The sequence below is a fragment of the Grus americana genome, chromosome 3, assembly GCF_028858705.1.
Source record: "Grus americana isolate bGruAme1 chromosome 3, bGruAme1.mat, whole genome shotgun sequence".
NCBI lineage: Eukaryota > Metazoa > Chordata > Aves > Gruiformes > Gruidae > Grus > Grus americana.
This window is the reverse complement of record NC_072854.1, coordinates 10974906-11002467: the sequence shown is the minus strand read 5'-3', so window position 1 is coordinate 11002467 and position 27562 is coordinate 10974906. Positions and strand designations below refer to the sequence as shown.

At 46.5% G+C, this 27562-nt stretch overlaps 1 protein-coding gene across 1 annotated transcript; it reads right to left on the bottom strand.

Moving 5' to 3' along the window:
* Positions 1–445: 445 nt before the first annotated feature.
* SDC1 (syndecan 1) lies at positions 446–26894 on the bottom strand. The gene is made up of 5 exons (XM_054822282.1): positions 26606–26894; positions 5177–5258; positions 3621–4114; positions 3271–3400; positions 446–2713 (listed from the first exon to the last, which is right to left on the bottom strand). Exons 1-5 carry the CDS (start codon positions 26660–26662, stop codon positions 2547–2549), a joined length of 930 nt encoding a protein of 309 aa, XP_054678257.1. The 5' UTR covers positions 26663–26894; the 3' UTR covers positions 446–2546.
* Positions 26895–27562: the final 668 nt, after the last annotated feature.

The following is a 27562-nucleotide window of genomic DNA, read 5'->3' as shown; positions in this document are numbered from 1 at the left end:
AGACTTGGAGCTGCCCCTCCTGCAGCCTTCCCTGGAGGGAGAAGACAGGTAGCAAGAGGGAGGCCTGTGGAAGATTTACAACTTTTTTCACCTTTTCAGGGATGGTGACATACTGCACAAACAAGGAGAGCTCCTATACTGAGAACCAGCATGAAATGCTGCAGGGCTCTAACAAAGAGATTTAATTCAAGTCTCCACTACAGCCCGTTCACATCCCACACCACTGCCTCAGGCAGAGCAGCTCACCGCAACCCCGACATCCAGGACAGGGTAAGAGGCCACACTCATAGCCTTCAACTTCTGAGCTGAACCTCCATTATGTTTAGCACCAAAATTCACATTTCATACTTGGAATGCAACTTCCTTAAAGACCTGGGCAGTCTTAAAAAACACATCTGCTTTCTGAAGGATTATATACAGCAACGTTCACAGATCAGACACATTCTTGCCAAAATGCCATTTATTGCAGTATACCTTTATGTGGCATACAGATAACCAAATGTTGCATCTTCTGTTCGAACTTGTATTTCATTTGTACCACTTAAATAACACAGATTGTCATGTTTGTTTCACAAACTGTCAGTTTAGACTACCAAAATATACAGTTTTTTTTCCTTTCCCCCTAGCAAGGTTGTGAGGTACAACTGAAGTTTAGCACTTTATCTTCCTGTGCTTTACAAGAACCTTTTCATAGATAAACCTATCAAACAACATTTCTACATTCCTTATACAAAGCAAAGAATTACAGCTGAAATTAACACCATCTGGTCATTGCATTAACCTATAAAAATTCATTCAGTAAAAAAAAAAAAAAAGACGTAATGGACTTTGCAGCTTTACTTAAAAACAGCCAAACAGCCAGCTACTCATATGCACAAATTTTCCTTGTGCATAAAGAAGAGTTTGGAATCAAGAAGTGGGTTTCTTTGTTGGGTTTGCAGAGAAGGCACCAATTTTAGCTGCATAGCAGCTGAGGAGTGTTTTATACTTCATTTAAGTTACACAGGTTTAAGTTTTACTGTTAATGTGCAACATTTGTACCAACTGTTGCAGTATTCTCCAATCATTCCCTCTGGCTCAACAGTACAAATATTTGCATCAGTTGTAAACACTCCTCCACCCACCCCATATCTTCTGCACTGAGTGATGAGGAACTGAACTTGCAAGAAGCTAACCAAAGGCAGAGCAGAAGTAAGGCTTGTGCAGAACACCACACTTCTCACTCAGTCTGAGATACTCTGGAGAACTCCAGACCCTCGATGAGGCCTCAGTGCCTCCATCTGACAGCACATTGACCACCAGCAGCTTCAGGCATGTGGACTTTCCTCAGGAGGTGCTTTTCAGCCCTTACTAGTCTGACATCCAGAGTTGCTTCTCTCCAAAGTGCAGGAACAGCTTCTGAAGAGCCATTCCGGAGTCGTGAGAGTCAAGCACACCAACTGTTGTATATATTTAAGGCTATCTACACTTAGCCTTCCTCAGGCTTGTTTCAAATGCTATGCTTCTCTACTCCTTAGCTGCAAAGTCACGATATGCTGCTTTCTACCTTCCACCCCTGTGTGCCAAGGTATGCCTGTGGCATAGATGGCAGACCATGTTCCAAGACAACCGCTGTAAACAGTGCACAGAGAGGTAGGTGCCACAACACGCCATCAGTCACCTGGCGACTACACAGTAGCGTGGGATAAGAGCATTTGCAGCATGACAGCCCAGCCTAGATTTGGCACCTAAGAAGAGGGAATGTCTGAGATGAGACTGCTTAGAAAAATCTATTTCTTATCTAAGCCCAGAAGGAGCAAGAGAATAGTGGGACAGTCCAACACTATTGGTAAAATGAACTCTCCACTTAGTTTTGGGGTCTTTGGGGTTTGTTTTGTGTTAGTGTACGCACCAACTGCTTAGGAGCTGGTTCTGAGTATGGGATAATGTTTCCAAAATATAAGTTATTTTAAACCACATGACAGTCATTTGCTTACCCTGGCCCTCACACCTCATTTCACTAGAATCATGGTCAGCTTGATGTTTCATATATGCATTAAGTGCTCCAAATACGGCAGTGAGAAAGAGCTAGAGGATTGCAGTGTACCAAACACGTGCCCAGCGCAGCCATTTGTTACACTTAAAACACATCTATGAGTTAAATAGGAAGGATCCCTGCTATACAGAATTCAAGCACTGATAATTGTTTATTCTTGCTAGCCCTTTCCCTAAATATCAAGAAGTTTATACATACAGTGCTCCCTTATCTTCTCCCCACCGCCTGCCCCAGCAGTCTTTAGATTAAACCAAAGTGAGTTTAGGAACTTCCAGTCCCACTGCTGTTTTTCAAAAAAAAAAAAAAAAAAAAGGTTGTGCAAGAAAACAGGGAATGTTCAATGAATCCAGATCTACTTTGTAGTTATAAAATTTCCAATGGCAAAGTGGTAAGGGCAAATAACCCAATGATCATATGGCTTAAGTTTAATGCAAAGCACACTAGGAGGTCCACGTGCAGGGAGAGAAGAGTCCAAGAAAGATGGAATAAGAAGTGTCCTGAAGATCAGTGTTTATGCATAGAATTCTTCTTGTTTGTGTGGTTTTTGGTATCCGCCATTAGACTGTTTTGGTTCATCCAGTGAATAGCTGCCTTCGTCCTTTTTCTTCATTCTGTACAGCATAAATGCAACTAGAAACACTGCAAACACCAAGCCTACTAGTCCTCCAGCAATAACACCTAGAAGGGGGGAAAAGGCACAAATTACTTTAGACGCCACACCAGATAATGCTAGTATGATTCTAAGTTCCAGATTGTTCCTTACCGCGCGACCCCTGACTTCATGACTTCCAGAAATTAATTTGTCCTTTTGCCCCCTCCCAAAGCGGTCATCCTGCCAAGAGCCTGCTCACCTACATGAGGTAAACCTAGAGAAACAGATCTCCCACCAGGCCATGCTGCAAAGTATGTAAGGCTACGTTGTTCAACTCCAGTAATTTGACCCAGGCAGCATTAGAACAGCTTAGCTGTAATTTTTGAGAGGAGCAAAGGAATAGGTTTAAACATAAAATTCCAGATAACTAGCAGTGGCTGCTTTGTTACTAGCAGATTAATATTTGCCCCTGTTAGGATTTTGACAACACAGGATCATGAATCACCACCCTCATTTCAGAGGTCCAATGTAAAAGGTTGGCTTTCATGCTCAGAAATTTACTTGCAGAACTGCAGCTTCTGCTGCCCGGAAGACTTCTACAAGAGTCTGCTTTTACCAACTAGAAATTCAGAATATTAGTTACCTCCAAGAACTTCTTTTCTGTCCATAATTCCCGAGGCTCCTGCTGCTTTGGCATTTCTCCCAGAGTCAGCCAGCACTTCTGAGTTCTGGGTAGGGACCAAATCCTCATCTTTAGTCAAGATGAAGTCTCCCTGTTGAGATACACAAGGCAGTTTATACACGTTTCTCATCATGTCTGTTACTGGAGACTTTCCACAGTTTTGTTTTTTCTCATCTAAACCCCTCCATGAATATAAGCTATTAAGTCAATCATTGTTTTTGACAAATTAACACCTTTTCCTGCAAAACCAACTTATTACATACTACTGAAGCCATCCCCCTGGAAAGGGTGTCAGAGCTATTAGTCCTCACCGGGTCTCCAGAGCCATCTTCAGAAACCTCCTCATGTGTAGGAACAACATCCTTTGGAGCTGTCGTCGTGGGGGTGGTAGTGATGTCTTCCTCATGATGGACGGTAGAGTGGGGCTCAGGCACGTCCTTAGTGTCTGGAACATCAGAGCTAGGGATTTTAGGTTCGAGCTCGTGGACCACGCCTGAGGCTTCTGAAGGAGTTACATGAACCACTGAAGGAAAGTGAGTAGTGGGGCTTCTCACTGTTGTTGTAACCACATCATTTATTGGTTTCTTATCAGGTAAGCCCAAGATAGATACTTCATCCTTCACAGCTACAACAGGCTCCTCTGTCGCTACATTACTAGTTGCAGAAGGAGATACTACTTCCTTTTCAGTTCGGCTCTCAATCCCAGGAAATGGCTGTTCGTTGAAATCCATTGGTGTTGCCAGTAATGAGGAGTTAGTCGGTTCTCCTGGGATTCTCCAAGTGCGAGACTGGTCAGTCAGGGGACCTGCAAAACAAATAAATATTATCCTTGGACAGTTTACAGACCTATTAATAGTCTCTTCAGGGTGCTGGTCTAAGGAGGATGCCTAACCTGCATAGCCAATTTTTGTAATAACAGCAGTTCAGTTTGTAATTCCTTGTCCTTTTCAGTGGAATAACGAAGGGACAGACCCATGTGGTATTCAGCAATACCTTGTTAGTCATCTGCTTCTCCCCAAGGCACAAGTGCTAGTCTGTTTGTGGACAGGTTGACAAGGGGGACATCTGCTTTCAGTACACTGGTTGATCAGGATGGTTATCTGACTCTTTTCCCATAAATATCTTTTATGTGATTCAAAGCAGTCACCCATATACTCAACACCGTTAGTCACTGGCACATTTGGCACCGATTTCAGGGTCTTATTCCTGCAGAATTTAATCTAAAATACAAGCGTGTAGCTGGAAGGAAGCAGGATACCATGCTTTAGCTTTTGATAGCTTGCTCTTTCCTCAGTAGCATCTCCTCAACTTCAGCACTGAACACCAAAGGTGTCTCTCATGCAGCTTAGCAATCATTCCAATAAGACTTTTTCCCCCATTCTAAAACCCCTTTATTCCACTTTTTAAAAAAATTATGGCCCATGGGAACTTGCATATCTGATGACAAATAAAATTTGCACTTGATGTATGTTGGCAGGTTGGGGTTTACACACCCTAAAATGGTATCTCCTACCAGCTCATAAGAGAGAACAAAGGCCCTTCTTACGGTCTCTCTTCCCCATGAGTAAAGAATCACTCCAGTTTCATAACATTCTTCATGTAATATCTCATCTTAGCAGTAACATGGAGTATACCTGCTTCTGCTCCCTTTCAAGTCTCCTACAACTCATTTTCTGCTAATTGTTAGTATCTGAAGAAATAAAAGATGAATAGATTAGGCTCTTTCTCTGTTCCCAACCTTCATATTCTGGGGCGGGGGTGTGTGTGTGTGATTCCTCCCTCCTCCTGTTTTAGCTTGGATGCTCATCAAGATCTTGCCACATTCTGGAAAGATCAAGCACTAAGCGTACAAGTGCTAATAACTCACCTGCACCTGAACCTGAGAATCCATCGTCGTCATCACCAGATGAATCAAGATCTTCAGGAGGAAGGTTCAGATTTGTAGTTTGCTTTAAAGAGAAGGGGAAAAGGTGTGTTAGTGATGAGATTACTTAAAGTTATCGTGTGGCTTGTGCAAAGTCCTCTAAGGGCTCCTGAAGGTTACACAAACTTCTCTGTTCAGATTGCATTTTCTCATCTTTCTTCATCCCATCCCCCCCTCCCTAGAAGAGTAGTTCTGGTTAGTCTATTTGGTGTTGGAAAGGTCAGTCTTGCTGTCTCCTTTCTCTGTGCTGCTTCCAATCTGCATTTGCTTTGGGAAAGAAGATAGCAAGGAATCTGTTCAGAGCTGCAGCTGATGCTCAGTCCTTACACAACATAACTGTTCTGCTTCAGGTTCTGACTGCTCACGTCTTTGCAATCTGCCAACCACTTCATCTGTGAATTACTGCATTACTTCTAAGGAGCAGAAAGGAAGGGGAGACAAAGTAGTTTGGCTTCTCTGCCTTTCTGAGCCCTTCCAGCAGTGCTCACATAACTGAAACTACAGCATCTAACTGGAAGTAGAATGAGATTCCCTTTTTATAGTCGTGGGCACTCAGACTAAGTCCTGAGAGAGAAGCCAGCCTTCCATGTAGGAGAATACAACCCTGAGCTTTTATGCTTCAAGGAGCTGGAGACAGTCTAGAGGAGGCCACGAAGCTGATCAGAGGGCTGGAGCACCTCTCCTGTGAGGACAGGCTGAGAGAGTTGGGGTTGTTCAGCCTGGAGAAGAGAAGGCTCTGGGGAGATCTAATTGTGGCCTTCCAGTACCTGAAGGGGCCTACAAGAAAGATGGTGAGGAACTGTTTTATCAGGGAGTGTAGTGACAGGACAAGGGGTAATGGGTTTAAGATAAAGGAGGGTCAATTTAGATTAGAGGTTAGAAAGAAATTCTTTATTGTTAGAGTGGTGAGGCACTAGAACAGGTTGCCCAGAGAGGTTGTGGAGGCCCCATCCCTGGAAGTGTTCAAGGCCAGGTTGGATGGGGCTTTGGGCTACCTGGTCTAGTAGAGAGTGTCCCTGCCCATGGCAGGGGGGTTGGAACTAGATGATCTTTGAGGTCCCTTCCAACCCAAACCATTCTATGATTCTATGAGTACGATAACCAGCACAGAAGTTGCTGAAACAAGAGGCCAAACCCCTGTTTGTCGTAGCACACAATGTTCAAAGCTGTTCAGGATATCCAAAGATGACAACACTAAATTAAGCAGAGTGATTACTTCATGCATCTTGTTGGCCTCTGCTGTGTACACTTACTGTTCCTATCAGTACAACATGCTTGACTCTCAGCTTATGACTAGCCCCAGGTTTATTTCTGCAGGGCTACCATTACCTAACCAGTCATTCTCCCTTCTCAGATTTCAAGCCAAAGCCCTGTAAATCACTTCTGATTTTCATCTCTCCTCATCCAACTACATCCTCTGTTTTCCAGAATTTTGACTTCCATCCCATCCTCAAGATGCCCTCATCATCCCTTTCCAACACTGCGCCTTCTGCAAGTTTAGGAGATACCGCGTTGCATCATCCAAACTGATTGCGGTTTTATCAGGAATCTGAAATCTCATTTTATTATGTAAAAGGAAGAACATACATTCTTGCCAGCTTTATACCTAGGCCCACAGTATTTCTCTAGCTTGCATTAACACAGTGTCATTTAAAAATTACTATAACGCTCATTTTCATCCTGGGAAGAAGTTAGGCAGCACTAGTATGATCTGTCAAACAAAGCAATTGAGCTCTCTCATTGCCACTGTATTACCTACATGGCTGTATTTATTGGTCTTATCTCCTTTTCATTCTTTTAAGATACCATGTTTATCCCATTTTCTCTTCCATCCTTAATACCTTATCCATTCCCCACATTTCCATAGAACAACTAGTTTCCAAGGTGGTTAACTAGCCCATTAGATTCAACCTCTCTGAAGACAAAGAAGTATGCAAGCTGCCACCAACCTAATCAGGCCCAAGATCTTATCCCTTGTATGCCATCATTGTAGTTAGATGATTTTTTTTAAACAGCAAAACAAAACCTCCCTCTCACATAGACATTAAACTTTTTAGCACTTTCCTTCTCTACTAGAAAAAAACAAAAACAAAAAACAAACCACACCATCAACAAACCAAACCACTTTTCCTCAAGCTTCTGCAAGCATATTTCTAGAGTAATTTCCAAGAAATTGCCCCTCAATCTTTTGTTTAGCTGTATGTCACAAGATAATTTGGATTTTTAGATTTGTCCCTGCTTGTTTGCACTATGCTTTTGTACTCATCCATGGAAAGCAGGTCAGCTAAGTCCTTCCTCTGTTTTCCTTCTTGTGTCGAAGGTCAGTGACACACACAAGCCGATCTCACTACACTTCAAATATTAAAGAGTACAAATTGTTGGTGCAGAAAGAATATGGAAAGAAGTGCCAGGCTTCCCAAACTCTGCTCCCTTGAGCGTCCTTTCCAGTACGTTCAGAAGTGAAGTCAGACTTCAGAAATTGCACCATTTTGGTTGATGGGAGGGTTGGGGACCATTCTTTTCCCTCCTTTTTTGCACTAGCAGTGGCAAGCACAATCGTCAGCTTGGTTTTGAGTGCAAAAGGAGGATGCAATCTCTCCAGCTTTTTTACTGAAGAAAGGGACTGCCAATACAGTTTAAAACATGTCACCGTACACCTTTAGGATTGAGACTAACTTTCCCCCAAATCTGAGTCTTCAGGGGTAGCTCATACAGGATTTCCAAGACCACCTGGACAGATTTGATCGTCTGCAGACCTTAGCAACGCTCCTTAAAGGATCACAGACTGTCAGGAAATGAAATAGCAACTCTTGATCTTGACTACTGAGCCAGCACTCCTTCCCCTTGTGGTGTTAACAGATGAGTCTTGTTCAGTCATGCCAGGCTTCCTTTCTTGTTATCCAACGTCTTCAGCCAGCCTACCCTTACATTTCCCCTCACACGTGAGCTTTTAGCCTCTTCCCAGGCATGTTCTGCTTCTCCAAAGCCTTTGTCATGCACTTGTTTGAATCCCAGTTTGATTTCTGTACCTTAGCAAGGATAGCTAGGCACTCCTCAGGAGAGAAAAGTCCAGTGCAGCTCAGTCGAAACCAATGGAGACCCATGCTGTTCCAGTGTAGAGTTGCCCAGCTGCTGCTCAGCAGCCACCCTGCAAACATGAAGGCAGATTCGGACCAGTTCTTGTCCCCTGAAGTTGGCTACTGTACTTCAAGAGAATAATAGAAAACATGATTCAGGATTAATAGAGTCTGTTTTCCACAGCTTTACAGGAGAACTTAGTGAAGTTGCACTAAATGTGTCCTTCTACTTAGCTGTCCCAAAGGGTCTTGTCCCAAGATGCCCCTTTGGGAGTTGTGGCATCTCCCTTTGACGATGTAGTTTGAGGCCTGGGATCTGAGAGGGACTTTCTTTGCCCCAAATACTCAAGGGGAAGGATTATGCACATGCGGATACCAGTCAGAATATCCACAAAGTGATGTAACTTCATGACATTGTCCAATTTCATGACACATGAGCGTTAAAGCACATTTGCCTAATTTAAGTAACTGTACAGTTATATAAAGACTGCACTTCTTGCTCCATAGACTACAGCTTCAGTAGGCATGGAAGGCAGTAACCTTTCCTTATGGCACCACAAAATACAAGTACTGCAGAAAGGTCATGCTTCTATAATGATCTGCTGCTAAAGGATTTGAGACGCAGCAAGGTTAACATAAAACACTGACTCAGGACAACATTGGAAGGGATTGAACTAATTTGGGTTTGCATCAGGAAGACAGACCGGGCTGTTCAGACAACAAATACCTCATGGTCAAGGCTTTTCCATGACCTTTTATTGCAGCTGAGTTACACCAATGAGAAAGGTTTTGATTAGTCAAGAGGATTAGGGCACAGAACACAGATTGAATCACCAGGTTGTGCTTTCATACGAAAGAGCTGAAAATAAATTCCAGCTTAAGGCAAGACTGCTCTACCAACAACCTTGCATTAGTTTAGCTCAAAATTTTAATATCAGACTGTTAGATATAATCAGCTAATGTGGACGTGCTTTTAGAAATTACTTCTATCATCATCCAGTTTATTTTTCAGTCTACTGAGACTATTACATTCATGTTGTAATTGATGCCAGAGAGGCTGGATGAACACATTTAAGTTCAGGTGGTGGATCCTTTGAAAGATCTCTGATGGTATCTCATGTATTCTAGTCAAAAAAACCCTTCAATTCTTATACTGCACCCACAACATGTTGCTTTTTTACCATTAACAAGCTCGTATTTTTTAGGTTGTGGTTTCTTTTGGATTTTTTTAGCAGCTCAGGCAACTGATTAGAAATACTTGCCTAGCCCTTTTTGATTTGGCGTCACTGAATTTGGTTGCATGGGAGGGGTAAAATTTTTAACAGTATTTTTGATATGCATTAACCAGTTCCCATTACCCAGTGGAAGACCCCCTTCCCCAAGTATCAAAGCAGCCCGTTTAGGGGAAACCCTGGGGAGACTGTTAGCCTCTGCTCTTGCTGAGCGCTGTATTGTTGCAGAACAATAGTTATTCAGTTCTGCTGGGACAACCAGAAAGCTGAATAGTGGCATCTTCAATGTAATCAAGAATGGGCCAGGCTTTCACAACTCATTAGCAATATTATTGGCTCCAGAAGTCTGACATACTCCAGACTTTTTTTTTTTTAAAAAAAAGCATAATTTCTAACTATTCTTCAGTCTTCATCTTGGTCACAGTCTCAATACATGAATCTTTCTGTGCTTACCCCATTAGCTGCCACAGAGTTCCTTCCTGCTAGAGCATAGATCTGAAGTGCTCTCTCATGATGAAGGAGAGATTTGTAGTTTGTTAGTTGATCTCACCCCACCCAAACTGGGAACCACATTTCTTTAATTTGGAACCATGGTATATGTAAAAGGAAGCAGCTTTTTTCAAATTGCTCTTTGAGGTAAGCAAAAGCACTGGCTTTTCCACAAGCTGCTACAAGCCCTGAAATAGATTAAGGATGATTTGTATCCCACTCTTATTAATCCTAGTTAGCGATCAGCCTATTACAGGAGTGTTAAAAACACTTAAAATCTTCCATTATCTGAATAATGCTGTTAAATTTGCACATTTGTTTCTCCTAATAAATCCTTCTTATTCAGTTGAAAAGGAATGAGCTGTAATGAGCTCTCCCACCTCAAACACCTCCCTGAGCATCCTGCAAGATTCTTCCAACTTTGTGGAAAGCAAAACCAATGGCTTGCTCTTGTTTAGAGAGGCACAGAAGAACAAGACAAACATTTGCTCTCCGGTTTGCCTAATAAGTATGACAGTGGAGCACCTAGAAAAAGACTTTCACAAGGATTTGAAAAGCTCTAAAATAAACTCAAACAGAAAGGTCTGTCTTCCACCTTTTTGTATCTACTGAAAAGCAGAGCTAGTCCCTCTAACAGAAATGCTATATGAGGCAGAGCAGCCTGAAGAGCTTCTAACCTCAAAATATTGATATTAGTGTGTGGGAAGAAAACTACCTGCTGAAAGAAATTTTAGCTTTGTTAAACCTTGATATTCTGCAGTTAATAGCCCACACATGATTAACTCCAGTTCCAGATGTCCATGGTCTTCAGACAGCTTAAATGGTTAAAGGAAAAAAAACCCAACCCACCAGCATCCTCACCTATCCCCCTGCTTCTGCAGGCATGCAGGCTGCTAGCATTAAGTTGACCTTCAATTTTAACAGTCAGCCATAAATTCTGGAGTAGCTGAAACAGAACTGATGGTTTTATGTGGCAAGTCAGAAGTGAAGCTTGCGTGCAAGTCTGCTACATCAGAAGTCAACAGCAGTGTGGCACCATCTCAGTTAATGGCTCTCCCAGTTGTTTCTCCTGTGACTCCACTGCTCAAGATAAGCACCAGTGCTACTTGGTGACCCTGCAGGTTAATGAAGTTATTATCTTCCTCGAACATCCAAAGATACAAACAGCACAGGCTAAAGAACAGAAAGACAGCTACAAGGCATACCACAAACAGTCCAGGGACTGGATAGCCTAGATTTAAGCAGTGCTCCAATCATGGCTGTTCAAAGCATTACAACCATCTGCCCTCCCTCTTTCAGGTGGTGTTGTTTCCCCCCTCCTTCAATGAGCTTTTGCTGCGTACCAACAGGCTTCAGCATCCTCACCCTTCCATCCACCAGTTTGTGTCAACTGGAGTAAGGCTGGTTAGCGGCTCACAGGATGCTCCTTCCAAAGGGAAGCAGTCAGGCAGCTCTCAGGTGGAACATAAAGGATGTTCTTTTGCTCAGCACCATTTTAGTGGCAAGAGGTAAATACGTGAGTTAATCTGGCTGCTTCTCTATCAGATCATTATCAGTATAAAGGTATCTGGAAAATCTTGGTTAATTGAGTTCTTACTGGCCTCCTCTTCTATTTTTGGCTGGTGTCTTGAGAGGGGGACTATCTTTGAGGAAGAGGTCCTAGCTGCAACAGCAGTTGCTGTTGTTTGAAGCATGAACCACCTGATCATCATGCATTAGCTACCTCTTGGCACTCGGGCTCCTGAGGCAATGAAACACCTTCCAACACCAACTCAAAACAGGATGAGAGCTTTTAGGATCCATTCCCCTATGGCCAGGCCAGACCAGACTGTAAACTCTGCCCACCATCCGCTAGCCTTTGATTCTCCTTTTCTGTCAAGTTTTGTGGCCTCAGCTGTAGAAGCATACTCTGATCCTTTGAGCAAGAGCCAGTGGCCAAGGAAGAGCAGCATCCAGCTACTCCATATGCACAGCGGCTATAGTCCTGATACTTCTAGAGGCTCACCTGATAAGTACCACACTATTGCCCAATCAGCATTACATTTTCTCCTTACTGTGACAGGGCAACTTTTAATTAAGTAGGGCTGAAACACAGCAATCAACATGCCAAGAGTGAAAATGAACCAGCCTGTCACCATCAGGTTGGGTTTCATATTCTGCAGCAGAGCCCTTTAAACTACAACCTCCCACGAAAGCGTGTCACTTCATGCTTCCTGGACCATCCCCTGCATAGCTGTTCGTGCAGTCTCATGGTGAACCAGATCAGGGAACTGGTCTGGTTATTTAAAAAAGAAAAAAAAAAAAAAAAGAGAAAACATCATGCAAAGAATTTTCCAGCAGGACCAGTTCCCCAATCCTGCTCAGCGCATGAATGCACAAGTGTTTGTATTGGCACGGGGCAGAGCGCGGCAGCCAGGGCTGCGTAAGCATTCAGAGAGTCACAGCCTGGGTTCCCGGGGTGCTGAGAGGAATTGAACAACTCTGTGGGAGAGGGGCAGTAAAATACCCTGCCACCACCATGCATTATGGAAGTATTCCTACATGGAGTACTGTGTCCAGCTCTGGGGCCCCCAACATAAGAAGGACATGGAGCTGTTGGAGCAAGTCCAGAGGAGGCCATGAAGATGATCAGAGGGCTGGAGCACCTCTGCTATGAGAACAGGCTGAGAGAGTTGGGGTTCTTCAGCCTGGAGAAAAGAAGGCTCTGGGGAGACCTTATAGCAGCCTTCCAGTACCTGAAGGGGCCTACAGGAAAGACGGTGAGAGGCTGTTGATCAGGGGGTGTAGTGCTAGGACAAGGGGTAAACTGAAGGAGGGTAGATTTAGATGAGATATTAGGAAGAAGTTCTTCACTGTGAGGGTGGTGAGGCACTGGAACAGGTTGCCCAGAGAAGTTGTGGATGCCCCCTCCCTGGAAGTGTTTAAGGCCAGGTTGGATGGGGCTTTGGGCAACATGGTCTAGTGGAGGGTGTCCCTGTCTATGGCAGGGAGGTTGCAACTCTATGATCCCTTCCAACCCAAACCATTCTATGATTCTATGAAACGCGCATCACCACCCTCAGACTGCAGGCAACAGGCAAATCAGAGAGGCTGACTCAAAGAGCCATGCAGGCTTATACAAAAAGGAGCAGGAGAGGGGTTGTAAGGAGAGTTCTCTTCTGCAGAGTGTTTGTTCATCATGGATAAAGTGTGTTCTGAAGTCTGACAACAGTGCTTTTAAGTCCTCTCTGACCTCCTAAAACAGGAGCAAAGGCTAGATAGATGTCTTATTCAGAAAGGTAGTAGTTCAACTTTTATCTTGGGCCACCTGAACTTTAGAGGAGGCCCAGTGCAATTGCTGTTTAGTACTGGACAAGGAGTATATCACACATCCTTCAGCAGAGAGGGCTGAGCAAAGCCAGGGGTAGCTGGAGTCCAGCAGCACTATGGACTCCTCAGCTGGGGAAGCTTGTGGCCATGCAACACACACAGCATCAGTGACAACACATCACTCATGCACACTGCTAGGAGTGTGGAGCACCATGTCAGTTCTGACACAGAAGAGCTGAGCTGCCTCCCAATTCTGTCTCGGCCAGCTCCACTAGAAGTCTGGTCAGTCCTTTGGCAATACAGAGAAGCAAGGTAGAGTCTGTGCTCCTGCTTTTTCACGTGGAGGATATATCAAACAAGTAAGTTACTACACACTGCTTTCACTCATGCCAGCCTGCTCCTTCCAGCCAAGCAATACAGCCCAGGCCAAAGACTGAATCTCACTGACAGGTCAACACATCCACAGTTGTGGCACACAACGAGCACTCAACTCTGCATCAGTGGCAGGTGCGGGTTGTCACAATATGGCCAGAAGCGGGGTACCTCTTGTCTCCCACATTCAAGGCAGCCTGTGTTTTGAAGATGCAGTCTAATGAGAAAGCTCTTTTCCCTGCAGCTAATCTCATGAAAAGCAGCCAGTTCAGTTTTATGCTATAACTGCTTTTTTTTGAAGAGCCTTCCCTGCAGCTCTTTAACATACTTGATAGCTCAGGCATTCATTTCTTCAGATAGCACAAGAAAGCCACAGTCAATGTATAACCTCAAAGACTTGTGCAAAGTAGGTGCAGCTCAGCGAGGCCATGCAGCTAACAGCCCCAGTTCATCCTGGGGAGTTAATTTCAATTTTTTTGAGCTGGCTGGAGAGATGAGCAGTGAGCTGCATAAGCTGAGACAGACAAACCTCACTTGTCTTAAAACCCTCTGACTTAAAGTCACTGGCACTTCTTACTTTCTAGTGTAGCAAAGCCAGCAGAGGAGATTCAGTCTTACAGCAACAGCCAGTTCATCTGCTCGTTTAAAAAAAAAAAAAAGCACAGATGGGGAATTCCTTAGTTTCAGCCAAAGCCGGTGGTGGGCTGCCTGTCCCGGGAACCCTGACAAAGTAAGGTTAAAAGATGGGAGTATGCTGCAGGTCAGAAAATCTTTATGAAACAGAAACCCATCCAGCAAAGGACTCTAGTAGTCCAAAACCTATTAACCACACATACTAGTAACTGCAACACAGATAAACATGACCCTCCTGATGGAAGAAGAAATTAAAAGTGACAGGATCTAAGGTCCCTGCTGCCTCTTCCTCCCCCTGCAGCAGCACACCCACATGCACTCTGGCTACCATGTATTCAGACATGACTAGTTCACAAGATGTAGGATGACCGCAGCATACACGCAGCCCCTGCTGTGGAGTTCAGGCAGGTGAGGTTGAGCAACTTGCCTCAGACAAGTCAGCAGCAGCTATAGCCACTTAAATGGAGACTGGACTTTGTAGTGTTGCCCTCCAACACATATAAACACATTGACCTCATGTCTTCAACAGCAGTCCCAGTAAAACCAGTCCCTGTCCTCAGCCAATTATTCCCATCCATGCGTTGACCTCTGTTGCCATGACCAAACAGTCTCGCTTGCATCTGGATGCAAATTCCTTTCTTTGCTTCATCTCTTGCAACCCGCTCACCCTGTCTTATGGAATCAGCACTGAGGATGGTGAGTGGAGTGAAACTCGCTACAGAATCACCAAGACTTCCTGGCAAGTGCAATAGCGGGCTTCAGACCGTCTGATTGCTCCTTGACAGCATGCATGGGTTGGAGAAGCCAGTCTCCTCTCCTCATAAAGCTAAGAAATCACCCAGTTCCCAGTAAAGCTGACCAGTTAGCATTACAGCCCTGAGACTGACGAATGTAGTCCAAGACTGGGTTTGAGGGAAGAGCTGCAAAGCTGCACGTGTCTCCATTCATCCCATTTGAGACTGTCTTCTTCCAGTAGGCCTGTCAGCTCAAACTGGTCTGCTTGTAGCTGTAGGTCATGTGCCAGGATGCAGAGAGGCTCAACCCTGCACGCTCCTCCTGCCGAGGCCATCACTGCAGAACAGAGCACGAGCCTGCAGCACACCAAAGTCAGCACACAAGAGAGGCAGTTCAAGGACTTTGGTCCCACAGGAGCACAACTCGCTCTTCTCATCTTCAGCCGTTCAGCTCAGGAAGTCCCAGCTCAGAAATCAGAAATGTGTTTAGAGGAAAGCGTGACGTGGTCTATGGCATCTCAGGTCTTCAAATTAGGCTGGTGACACACTATGAATCACCGATGCCTCTCAGCAGCACCAGGAAAACTTGTGTGCCTCTGGTCCTAGGGAAGCCTGTTTCCTGGAGACAAACGCCATACAACTTGGCTGGTGGAACTACTACCCATTTCAAATGAGCTCCACGCCAGATTTTGTGTGATCAGCAAACTACTGCAAGCAACACTACAGCTGCACGAGTGCTCTGACCTGAGCAGATGTGTTCCCAGAAGTCAGAAGCGACCTCATCACCATGCTACACAGCATTCGGGGGTGGGAAGCTGTTATGTTTCACCTGAAGGGAAGCCAACATGCAGCCAGAAATACTTCCTGCCTCCAGGAATTATTATCAGGCAAGAGTAAGTGCAACAGCCTTCGGTATCCAGGCACATGGCTAGGAGAAGACCCAGGTTCTTATCTCAGTCTTGGGAGTTTCCCTTTTCTCCTCCTTGAACTCTAGCAATTACCCAGTGCAAGATATGCCAAGGAGCCAGGAGACAAAGCTATAAGATCTTCTTGAAGGATCACAGAAGCATTTTCACTCTATTAGTGATACATATATATGTTTCTAATTTCAGCAAACCGCTTGCAGTGCTATGCTAGGTCAGTGAAATCCAAGTTTCAGATAAAAATCCCTAGTGCATCAAACTAAGGGTTTACTGCCAGTACTTTAAACCTCAGCAGAAAGATGAACTCGCAACCCTGGAGTACTAAAAGTCTCAGCTAAAGTAGGTTAGTTGGTAAACTTAATGGGACTACTTAAACCTACAAATAGTTAGCCTTACAACAACAAAAAAAGCTGACAAGGTATTCTGATTAGTTACATAAAGTTACAGTGGAACCACCCAGACTTAAGGTTTTATAGGAGGATATATCCTACAGCAACTGCCTATGCACAAGACAACAAAAATTACTTTCTGTTTGCTGACACTTCAGTGGCAGAAACACCTGCCAGCTGTAAGGCCAGCTGCTATCAAACTCTACAGGATGTACATCGAGTCATGACAACCAGCCTGAGACTCAACAATCCAAGACAAGGCCTTCTTGATCACTTTTGTAAACTCCACATTTCCTCCAAAAGGAGGCACGATGAAGTCTCCAATGCTTCTGAAATAGGGGGGGTTCTTTGCTAACAATCTGTATTTTCCATACACACATCCCAGACATCTGTTACCTCTGAATGCCGTGTTTCATTATAAATCTCATACTCAGCTTCTTAGATACAGCACCACCACCGACCCTTTTCAGGCACACTCCCCATTGAAGAGCTGATTGATGGGGGAACTGGAAGCATCCAGAAAGAGCTGTCTGGCTTGAACAGATACTGTCCCAGTCTCCATCTCACATGTGCACACCAGATGGCAGGACTGGTCACACCCCACACCCTGATCCCTTGGTGCTGTTATTTGTCAGTCTGCTGCAGAAGACCTTGACTATTTGCAAGGGAGCTGCAGAAGCAAGTTAGACTTGGGCAGCAAGAGGAGCCAACAGTTGGCATTCAGCAGCTCCCTTCTGATTTGGTCACACTCCCTATAACTAAGCTCTAACCAGTTCTAAGAAACTCTGTTCTTGCACAGCAGGACTCACACCAGTTGGCCACTGGTCTGTTAAGAAGGAACTTGTGAGTCTCACTCAGCAGCCAGGTGCTGGACTCACGCAGACCACGCAAGCAGATTAGATTTAGATTTTGGTTTGATCCAATGCAGGGCAGTTCCTGCGCCTTGGCAGGTCTTACACTAACAGACACGGCTAAGTGTACCTTTTGCATTTGCTTCTATGCCTCACCATTTCCAGCTGCAGGTACACCAGCATGGATGTGAAGAAATCAAGTCTCTCCCTACATTATGAGGCATGCTATCAGGTCTGTTTTATCCACAGGATCTTACAGTGTTGACTAAGCCTAGATTGTTTGTAATGGATAAGTCATCCCAGACAAGCAGATGCAGTTACACCAGCATGACTAAGCCATGCACAAAAGGACTGAAACATCTCCACTAGATGCAGGAGCCACATATCGGATCAGGAATACCCTGTTCCCCCATACCAAGAGTCTTCTCAAAGAGACACTTTCAGCATCACACCTTCCTTCCACATAGTCTTAGCAGCTCCTGAGTGCTGGTGCAGAAGAAAAGCAGTATGTGTTTTGGGTACTACTAATCTCCTTGGAATAAACAGCGGTAGGCTAGATGGTCTTTGGGCACAGGCTGGACCACATTTCACTGAATAACATAGAACACAGTTCAGACTGCATGAACTCCCTTTGAGAAATATGTGTGCTCAGAACTGCTGGAGCATACAGCAAATGATCTACCCATATAAAATGGTGCAGAGATCAAGCTCTCGGTGCCTCTTCCTAGGACACTAATGGTCTCTGTGTTCAGGTTTACAAAAGCGTTGGTAATCCTGCATGTAAGACAAAGTTCTGACAGCAGCTGCTTATTACTACCCCGTTTACAGTTAAATTATGCAACACCTCAGTGAGATTATAGAAGCTGGCTGGTGTACTTCCAAGCTGAGTCATGAGGGTGTTGAAGTATCATTGCAAAGCTGAAGCATCAAATCCTCCCATCAGAAACAGTCTTTAAAAACCTGCTGCTGCAACAGCGCTCTAGCCACCTATAGTCCTACTCATTTCAGAAATGAACATTAGGCATTTCTTGACTAAACACCTAGTGGATTAAACTAATCAACTCTGACCTAGAGTCACTCAGTTGCACTGTTTAGTACCACATCTGTACAGCAGAGACCCAAACAAGGGACTGTTACTAAGGCAGGATAGATCAGAGAGCTTCCCTTTGATCCAAGCTGTTATCCAAGTCTCACTGGATACTAGCTTCAGCTACCTCACGCCTTCATTTTTGGATATACAGCTTGTTCACCTGTCTTCTCCATGGCCGTGTTTCAGAGCAGTCACCAAATCAGTTGAGGAGGCTAGAGTTTAGGGGGAGATGCTACCACATTTGTGGAGTCTAGATGCAATCGTGCCTCATATGGGCACCTGTGATTTGGACATCCCTACTTTTTAAACACCTATACTGTGAAGAGACAAGAGACATCACTAATGCCACCTCTGAAGGACTGTCAGGCATTAAGACAAGTCAATAAAACAGTACTAAAAATTGCAAGGCAAGGTAAAGTGCTTTAGAACCAAGTTAGTCCTGGCACAACATGTCCCTTAGTTCAGACAAGTTTCTGGCAAGGAGTACCATCAGGATAGCTAGATGCTACATAACAATAGGTCATGCTTGTAAGACACTGTTTGAACATCACTAAGTTAAAGATATTTCATATACGAATAAACTTCTGGGTCTACTCACTGACTACCAACTCTAGTCAGCACAATATATCTCTAAAGAAAGTAGAGCATGAAATGCTGAAGGACCACCTTATGAGCCCATTCTAAAAGCACAGGCTGAATCACTGGCACGTACCAGCGCCATCACTACTACAACTGAATGCTTTGGTGTTCCAGGTTTGCACTATTCACCTCGCAAACCTCAGCTTATTGATTACACAGGATTTCTCATGCAACTGTAGCTGCTCATTCTTCTGAAGCATCCAAAAAAGGTTCAGTTTTCAATGAAAGAGTTGTGATCTCCTATTATGAACTTTCACTTTCTTTTACTGGATACTGCAGTTTTCACAATTTCATAATATTCTGGGCCTGCTGCCAGAGACCCACTGGCTACATCCATAGTAGTAAATTAAACATCAGGGAACATCCCCAGGCACTGGAACACAATCTATACCATCAAATTATTAGAATGATCTCTGGCACAGTTTTGAACCTTGCCAACTGGTATGCCCCCAAAAAATGCATGGGAAGGTTCCCCAGAAGGCAATCTGGTGGTGGGGGATAGGTCAGAAAATAAGATTTACTGTATGATTGGGACTCTAGCATTGAGGCTGGCCACAGGACAACTAGTGTGCAGCCTGTTTTACTTAGTAGAATCGATGTAAGGAGGTCTGGTGGGTCTTTTTAACCCCTTTTGGCTGCACGTTGGGGCGGTGGGGGCATACAGAGCATTTAGGACTTTGCAGCTAATACAGTAATAACTTCTAATTATTTCTAATTGCATCTTCCAGCTTCTATAGCAAGAAGCTCACCACCATTTCACAGCTCAGTGTGACTACAGACACAGGAACTTTTTGCAAGTTAAACACACTTCAGAGCAGAGCCAATGCTGCTGGAGGATTATGCTAGCAGCTTTCCTCTTCGAGGCCATGAGTCAGTTGATGTAAGCACACGATAGCAGAGCACTCCTTTGCCACTGCCCAGACATGCCATAGTCAGCCTCCTTTGTTAGGTGCTTTGTTCACTGATGGGAAAGTAGTCACGATCTAGATGATTCCTCCGTTAGGACAGAAAGAGATTTAGAAGTCAAAGCTGTCTAGCTGCAGGCTGTTAGGCAAGTTTCGATGCAAGCCTCACTACTAGTTTTCCACTGCACGTAGGTGCCACTTAAACCCTGTTAGAGTCAGTGAGGTGGACAAATCTCACTTGGCCATCAAATCTGCTGGTGCGAGAATCTCTACTGTAGTTTCATAAGCGCAGAGCACAGCAGGGGAGTGCAAAATATTACATATGTTACTGTTTGTGTTAGATATGAATTCACGCAAGCTTTGTGTTTCCTCTAATTTGGGCTTTTACTCCTCTTTACCCCCTCAACTTCTTGACCAAAGAAAGCCCAGGCTCCGTCCCTAAAGAAGACATGTATTAACTGGTCAATGGGATACCAGGTTCTCTCTTCTGCAGAGATGCTCTTACCCAAGACTGATGTTTTGGTAGATAGACAGGCTGCTCTGAGCTCCTGTGGTTGTGCACAGCACAGGCATCAAACCTCCCAGATCACCGTCCTGGGTCAGGGCATATAGCCTCCAAATCCTGCTGTAGGCTGGTCAACAAATAGCACATGACAGGGATAGATATCTCTCTATATAAATATATACATACCTATATTTATATTTCTCCACTCTACTGATCTCAAAGCATACAATAAGGCAGCAGTAGGATCCTGTTTGATGACAGGAAAGAGCTGGGTAGTCTCTTCCTACAGCACTGTAGCTGCCAGCTCTGATTCCCAGGGAGCGTACAAAGGCTCCCTACCAACAGCCACTGCAGTACCACTACCATGACATGGAGCTTCACAAGAGCTGTCATCTGGAAATCATTACGTTAATCACTGCTTGCTCTCCAGATGGTAGACTGGCTCCACTCTCTCCTGCCCACCTCTGGCTTCAATATACAGTCTGCTCGTCGAGTAATCCCTAGATGCAAGGGGCTGGACTGGAGCTGCTGACTGGCTCTGACCAGAATGTGTACTGCCATCAGCATTAGAAACTAATTAGAAGAGCTTTCCTGTGTACAGCACAGGACAGTCATGGTCTGCAGTGCTGCCCAGAAAGCATCCGGCATGTTCCCCTTGCAACTGGAACAGAGTTCAAGTTTCCTTCCATTTAAGAGGCAATAAGCTCCTCATCACGTGGCACGGGCAGACAAAGAGCAACCCCTGTTCTCTAGCTATGGCCTCTACGCTCAGGTGGTGGAGTCAGGGCACTCAGAGAAGTTGTTGCATGAACCAGCTGTACTTTGCAGAAGGCTGGTTGACAGGATGGTGTGCCTGGGACTGCCTGCAGCCAAAAATCAAGACTGTCAGTCTTTGTTTCCATGACTGGCCTACAAGACATTCTCATTACTGCACAGGCAGTGCAGAAAAGTTACAGGGTGGAGTATGATGAGAACACAGAGCCTCCGTCAAAGGCAAGATACCCATGAGTATTTTAAGCTGGTTGGCAGGCAGTTCCCTATCTTTTATCAGTGTCTTTGATTTAGTCAGGGCTCATGCTGCAATAGCAATCCTGAAGGCCTTTCAGTTATTAGAAAAGCCCTGAGCACTAACGGACAAGATAAGTGGACATTAAAGGGAATCATATTGCAAAAACAAGGGCTATGGAGAAGATAGTTCTGCCAGAGAGCACAGCAGCAAGACCCATGAGTGAAGCAGCAAGAGCCCTTCAACTGATCAATACTCAAAGGAGTTTCAAGCTAGAAGCCTAGCAGGGAAAGCCATGACTTACAACACTTCCATGACTCAGTTGTAACTGCAGCTCCAGTGACTCAATGGGAAGTTCTATTACCAGCTCCGTCCAAATCCCACTAACACACTGGTTCCCATCCAGCAAAGCAAGCCTCACTGGTGAGACTGGTCTCAGCGGTGAGATACAAACATTACAGTCAAGCATGGCAAGGAGCCCAAGTTAACAGACTGCATTGGACCCATGCCGGTTCCACAAGACCCAGAATGTCAACTGCAGCCAAGCACTGCTTGAGAAACTGAGAGGTTGGGAAACCACCACATTAGCAGATGTTGCTCCACAAGAGTTGCTTGTAGGAGGTCCAAATGTTATCTCACCTTGAGGTAAGGCTTCACAGTGTAGTAACTATTCCACCAGCATCTCCCCAGTAGAAAGTGCACTATGCCAGGTTTCTAGCCAGGCCAGATAAAGCTCATTTCTGCGGTACACCAGTAGCCTAGCAGAGCAGTAGTTCAAATGAAGTACGCTAGTCAACTCTAACTTAGAGACCTGTTAACAAAACTGACACTTGGCACCCCTACGGGGACACCAAGCTCTCTGCATTTTAGAGTATCTTCTCAGCTCAGAAGAGAAGTGAACCTATAAGAAATATCGGAAGTCCTTGCACTGTTGGTCAAAACAACCTCCACTTTGCAAGTTCATTGCCTGTATCAAAGTCCAGGGAGTAACAAAGGTTCCTCACTTCTAATCCACAAATAAATAGTGCCTTTAAATACTAAAATGCTCTTTAACAGCTCACAACCCTCCCCCCCCCAAAAAAATACGTCCACTTATGTTTCTTCTCATATTCCTCACTTCAGAACGATGATATAGGACCCAACTATACTCCCTAATTTCTTCCACAGCCTTTAGCAGAGCAAGACTACAGTACTGTTTGGAGGCACTGATCCAGTTGCACTGGAATAGGGGAGCTGATGTTTCCCACTGCTCTGCCAGTTCTCTTGGCACAGATACAACGGCTGTCCAGTCTGATCGTTTATGGAGAGAGATACCATAAAAGTTTCACAAATAGAAAGACTATCACTTTGAGCTAAATTGCTCTCAGGTAAAGACACTGAAGTAAAGGTGTCTCTGCTCCCCTCAGAGGCAAAATGAGATCTAGTCAACAAAGCCCTGACCTTGAAGTAGACGTGCAGGGGCTGGTCAGATAATCGCTCTCTTTGGCTCCACTGATTACATCGCCATGACTATAATGAGAGCTTAGGCACCTAACACACAGATAGACGCCTACATTTAGGTACCTTAACATCAACTGAACTTTGTCCTGAGGGACTAGTGCCATTTGAAGTACCCTATGTTTCAGCGAGTGCATGTATCTCCAGCTGTCCTGGAGTGCTGTATTAATAGCTCCGAGTTAATGAAGAGTAGGTGGCATCTAAGATGAAAATACTAACGCCACAATGCTGAAACACTGCAATTTTATAATTGACAGCACCTCCTCAGGAGAGGGGTCCCATCTTCTCTCTCCCAAGAAGCTCCCTCCTCCCTGTAGCACGCCCTACCAAACTCCCAGCTCCCTAGATGCCAGATGACACAAACAAGTGTGGAATGTTCCTCTCAGAGGCATTAGTATGGTTCTTGGACACAAGAGCCACTTCAAACAAGGTTAGGATGAAGTGCTACTGTATAGGCCACCTGGAGACATCTAAGTGCTAGCAATGCAAAACACATACTTAAAATGGACCAATTTTGCTGCTAAAACAGCAGCCTACATTTCAGGTTAGTGCACCAGCTTAATTTTAGAAGGCTTACAGGTTTCTTGCGCTTGCTGTAACTTGTCTCAGGTTGTTAGAGAGGATTGTTTGGTTTCCAGAAGTTTCAGAGTGCTGCCATTAAAAATGTTAGCTCTTGTAGCCACTTGAAACCAAGAGAAAACTGGAACAAAAGACTACAAACTTGCACCAGAGCCCGCTCACACAATAGAAGCCACAGCTTATTTGTCCCTTCTCTAATCAGAGTTGACCAGATACAATAGTGTCACCATTTTACTGGTATGTAGCCACCAGCAAGTGAGTGTTCAGATGGAGCTGCACTGTTTATACTGCTTGATAAATAATGCGATGCTGCTCTGCATGTACTATAGAAGAAAGTGCTTCCTCCTTATCCAGTGCATACACATTCAATAAGCAAGCTGGGCTACCTAATTTCTTCTAATTAGTTTACATTCAGATAGGAATGACATCACCTTTGGAAAAAAAGTTCTGCCTGCTCTGCTAAGCTTGTGTTAACCACCAGCACGCACCTACACCAGATGAAACAATCAAACCCCTGTTTTCCCCTCATGATACGGGCTGGATTGTCTACTGCCCTCCTGCAGCAGGCTATGTGTCTTGGCTCAGCTGGCTTCATGGCAGGGTTATACCATGGAAAAGTTCCACGGGAGAGAATAACTAGGTTAATCCGTTAAGATGCATCAGCCTTCTTGTATCACGGAAACCAATGCCCCCCGTAACGACAGAGGGCAATTACTCTCATACAAGGTGTTCTAAGCAAGTGTCACCTTCAATAGGAACCTCCCCAACCATGCCTGCGGTTAAGAGTACTCAGAAAGAAAACAGCTATCGTTTGACCACTGTCTTGTTCCTGCTTATTTCTATGACAACATGCATGGATGAGTCAAGTCATGCAGCAATAGCCAAGAGTCAAGTGATGTGCCAGCAGCAGTAGCACACTTTCCAATGATCAGACCACCAAGAACCCAACCATGCTAGTGCCCACAGCACTGTGATCTGGCATATGCAAAGGACCGTGTAAGGTCACTCTGCTTTCTGTGCCCAACACAAGAGGTTTTCACTTGATGCAAAAGCAGAATTATTCCATACGGGTGGGAAAGGCAGCTTAGTCCGTGTCACTGACATTTTGACACTGGGAAAAGGCCACATGATCACCAGAAGGAAAACAGCCTCCGTGCCGAGTCACCACGGAAAGCCCCAAGGACTTCTGCTCCTCCATGTGTTCACCGAGGAAACCTCTCCATCTGCAGTGTCATCCAGGCCTTCGTGTCTCTTATGCACAGGAAAACTCCAGACAAGAATTTACTTCATGTCCTTATCATTTCTAGGAAGGAATATTTATCATAGGGGAATTTTATCCAAATGCACTACAGAGGTTGTAAATTAACTGCAGTTTTTCCACTTTATTCAGTGGAAAGTTTATTCAGAAGCTATGGGCAGAGCTCTCTCCCCATGAAACAGGGTTGATTACGCTCACATGCCTGTCATTTTTAGTCATCTCATAACTACTCACTACCATGTGGGCTAGAAGGGTATGTGTCCAGATGCACAGGTAGAGTTCACAGACAGAATGGTTCAGCAAAACTGGAGGTATTTTGAGCAGCTTAGATCCTGCCGTGCACTTTGTTCTGCCACTCCTTGTCCAACTGCTGCTGTAGTTCACCTCCAGACAAGTTTCATATCAATTATTCCCTTTCAAGAAAGGAGAAACTGCTAGTTTTGACTTTGATCCTGCCTGCTCATGCAAAACCTCATGTTCCGCTTTTTCCTTCTAACTCATCCAAAGGAGAGGACACCACAAGCAACGCACGCACAGGTCTGGCACACGCACACGCGATACCAGGGAGCCAGTGTCCTTCACCACAGGAGCAAGGGATGGTGACTCGGGCTTTGCGCCCCTTGAGAGGTGGCCACAAGGACTCCTATCCCACACTCGCTAACCCCATGCAGAGGTTAGGGGACGATGTAGAGCCCAGGCCCCCAGCACAGACCTGGAGCACCAAGCAAAACACTTTTACAAGGCTGCGGTGCCAGATTTCTGTGGACAGGCCTTTCCACAGGCGGGGCAGAGGCAGGCAGCAGTGGGAGAGCGATCCTCTATTCATGGATGACATCTGGCGGCTGCTGCAGCTGCATGGAAGCAGAGCTTTCCAAGGCTGAAAGGCTGCCCGCACCCCACCGGAGCCGCTCTGCACGTCCCCAGGAGAGCTTCTCCCGAAACACCGGAGTTTTGAGAAAGTGCAAGCCTCGCTAAGGCAGTGTTATTAACTGTGTACGGGAGGAGCGGATGAAATCAAAGAGTGCGGAGCTGAGGAAGGGGCGGGGGGGGGAAGCGGATGGCCCCGAGCCCTGCCCAGGCGGCTCCGGTGGGCTGGAGGCAGCGGCGGGGTGCCGGGATAGCCGCACGCCGCCGCCGCGGAGGGGAAGCGGGGCTGGTTTCCCAGGGCGGCTGCCGAGCACGGACATCGGGGGAGCCGGAGGATTCGTGCGCCGAAGTCGACCACCAGTATTTTTGTTTAGTGGGCAGAAATAAAATGCATCCGGGCGTACCCTGCGCTGGCCAAGCTCTCCGGGCACAAAGGCAGTCCGGGAGCAGCCGACCCCGGGCTCCCTTGGGAGCCGAGTTGTGCCAGGGGCAGAGCTCCCCGGCCACAGCTGAGCCACAAAGAGCCGCATGCGAGCACTCGCCCAAATTTACCGCTCGCCCCCCTCCGGGGCGCACCACGCCGGAGGGAGGACGTGAGCATCCCCCCCTCCCCCCTTCCCGGGCGTACCGAGGGGCTCCCGCGCCCCGGCGGGGGGTTACCGGGCAGCGCCGCCCGCCCCGCAGCGCACCGAGGCGGAGCCGCCGGCAGGTCGGGAACAGCGGCAGCGGGTCTGGTTTGAATTAAGGCTGCCGGGGCAGCCCGGGCTGGAGCCCGCCGCCAGCACAAAAGGCCACCGAAGCCCTCCTGGCAGGGCAGGGCAGCGCTCCCCTACCATAACGTGTCGGAAGGGGATAGCCAGGCGGCTCACGGACCGCGGCGGCCCCCCCAGCCCAGCCCAGCCGACCCCACCACCGCCCCCGCCCGCGGCCCCGGTCCCGGTCCCGGCCCCGGCCCCGCGCGGCCGCCCGGGCCCCGCCGCCCCACGTGCGCCGCCGCGCCGCTCGCAGCCAGCTCACCGGGACAGCAGCCTGGAAGCAAAGGGCCACCAGCCACACGGCCACCACGTTTATCATCCTTCCTCCTCGCCGGGCCTCGGGAGTGCACAGCCTGCCCCTTCTTCCCGCGGTCCCCTCCGCCGCTCTTGCCCCGCTCCTCTTAGTATTCGTTTAAGTAGCTGCGGGATTTCTCCCTTTTCTATTTTCTTTTTTCTTTTTTCTTTCCTCCCCTTCCCAAACCACTGAACCAGCCTCCCAGCAGCGCTCTGCAGCGGCAAGGAGTTGAACTCTGTCTTTTAATGAACCCACTGCAACAACCTTCACCTTACGGCCACCCCCCCGGCCGGCTCCGCCTCCGCTCCCCTCCCCTCGGCCCGGCTCCCCGGCCCCGGCCCCAGCCCCGGGCCCGGGCCCGGCCGGCACGCCCTGCCGCCCGCCCCCGCTTCCTGCCGCCGCGCTACCTGCGCCGCCACCGCCGGGCGGCCGGGCCCGGTTCCCCCTCTCCGGCCGGCGGGAGCCGCCGCTTCCCTCCTATTGCATGCCCAGATTTCCTCTGCGGCAGCGGCATTCCTCCCGCCGAGCTTCCTTCCTTCTCGCTAAAAATAATAATTAATAATAATAATGCTAAAAGCCCTCCCTTCCCTTCCTAGTGTGGGAAAATCACGGGGGTGCGCTGCTTTTTCCCCTTCCCCCGGCGCCGCTCCGGGGAGAAGGGAGGGAGCGCTCCCGCCGGGCCGAGCCGGGCAGGCACCGCTCCCCGGGCAGCCCCTCTCCCGGGACCACCCGTCTGCGCCGAGGCTCCCGATCACCGCCCGCGGGACTTTCTCCCCGAAAAAACAAGGGGTTTTTTGGGTGGGGGTGTCCTCCCTCCTGCCCGCGGATCCCCGGGGCTGGCCTTGCACCTTCTGCCCGTGCCTTCATTGCATCCGATTTTCTGTTGCTCGGAACAGGTTTTTTAGCAGTATAAAATGCTGCGAG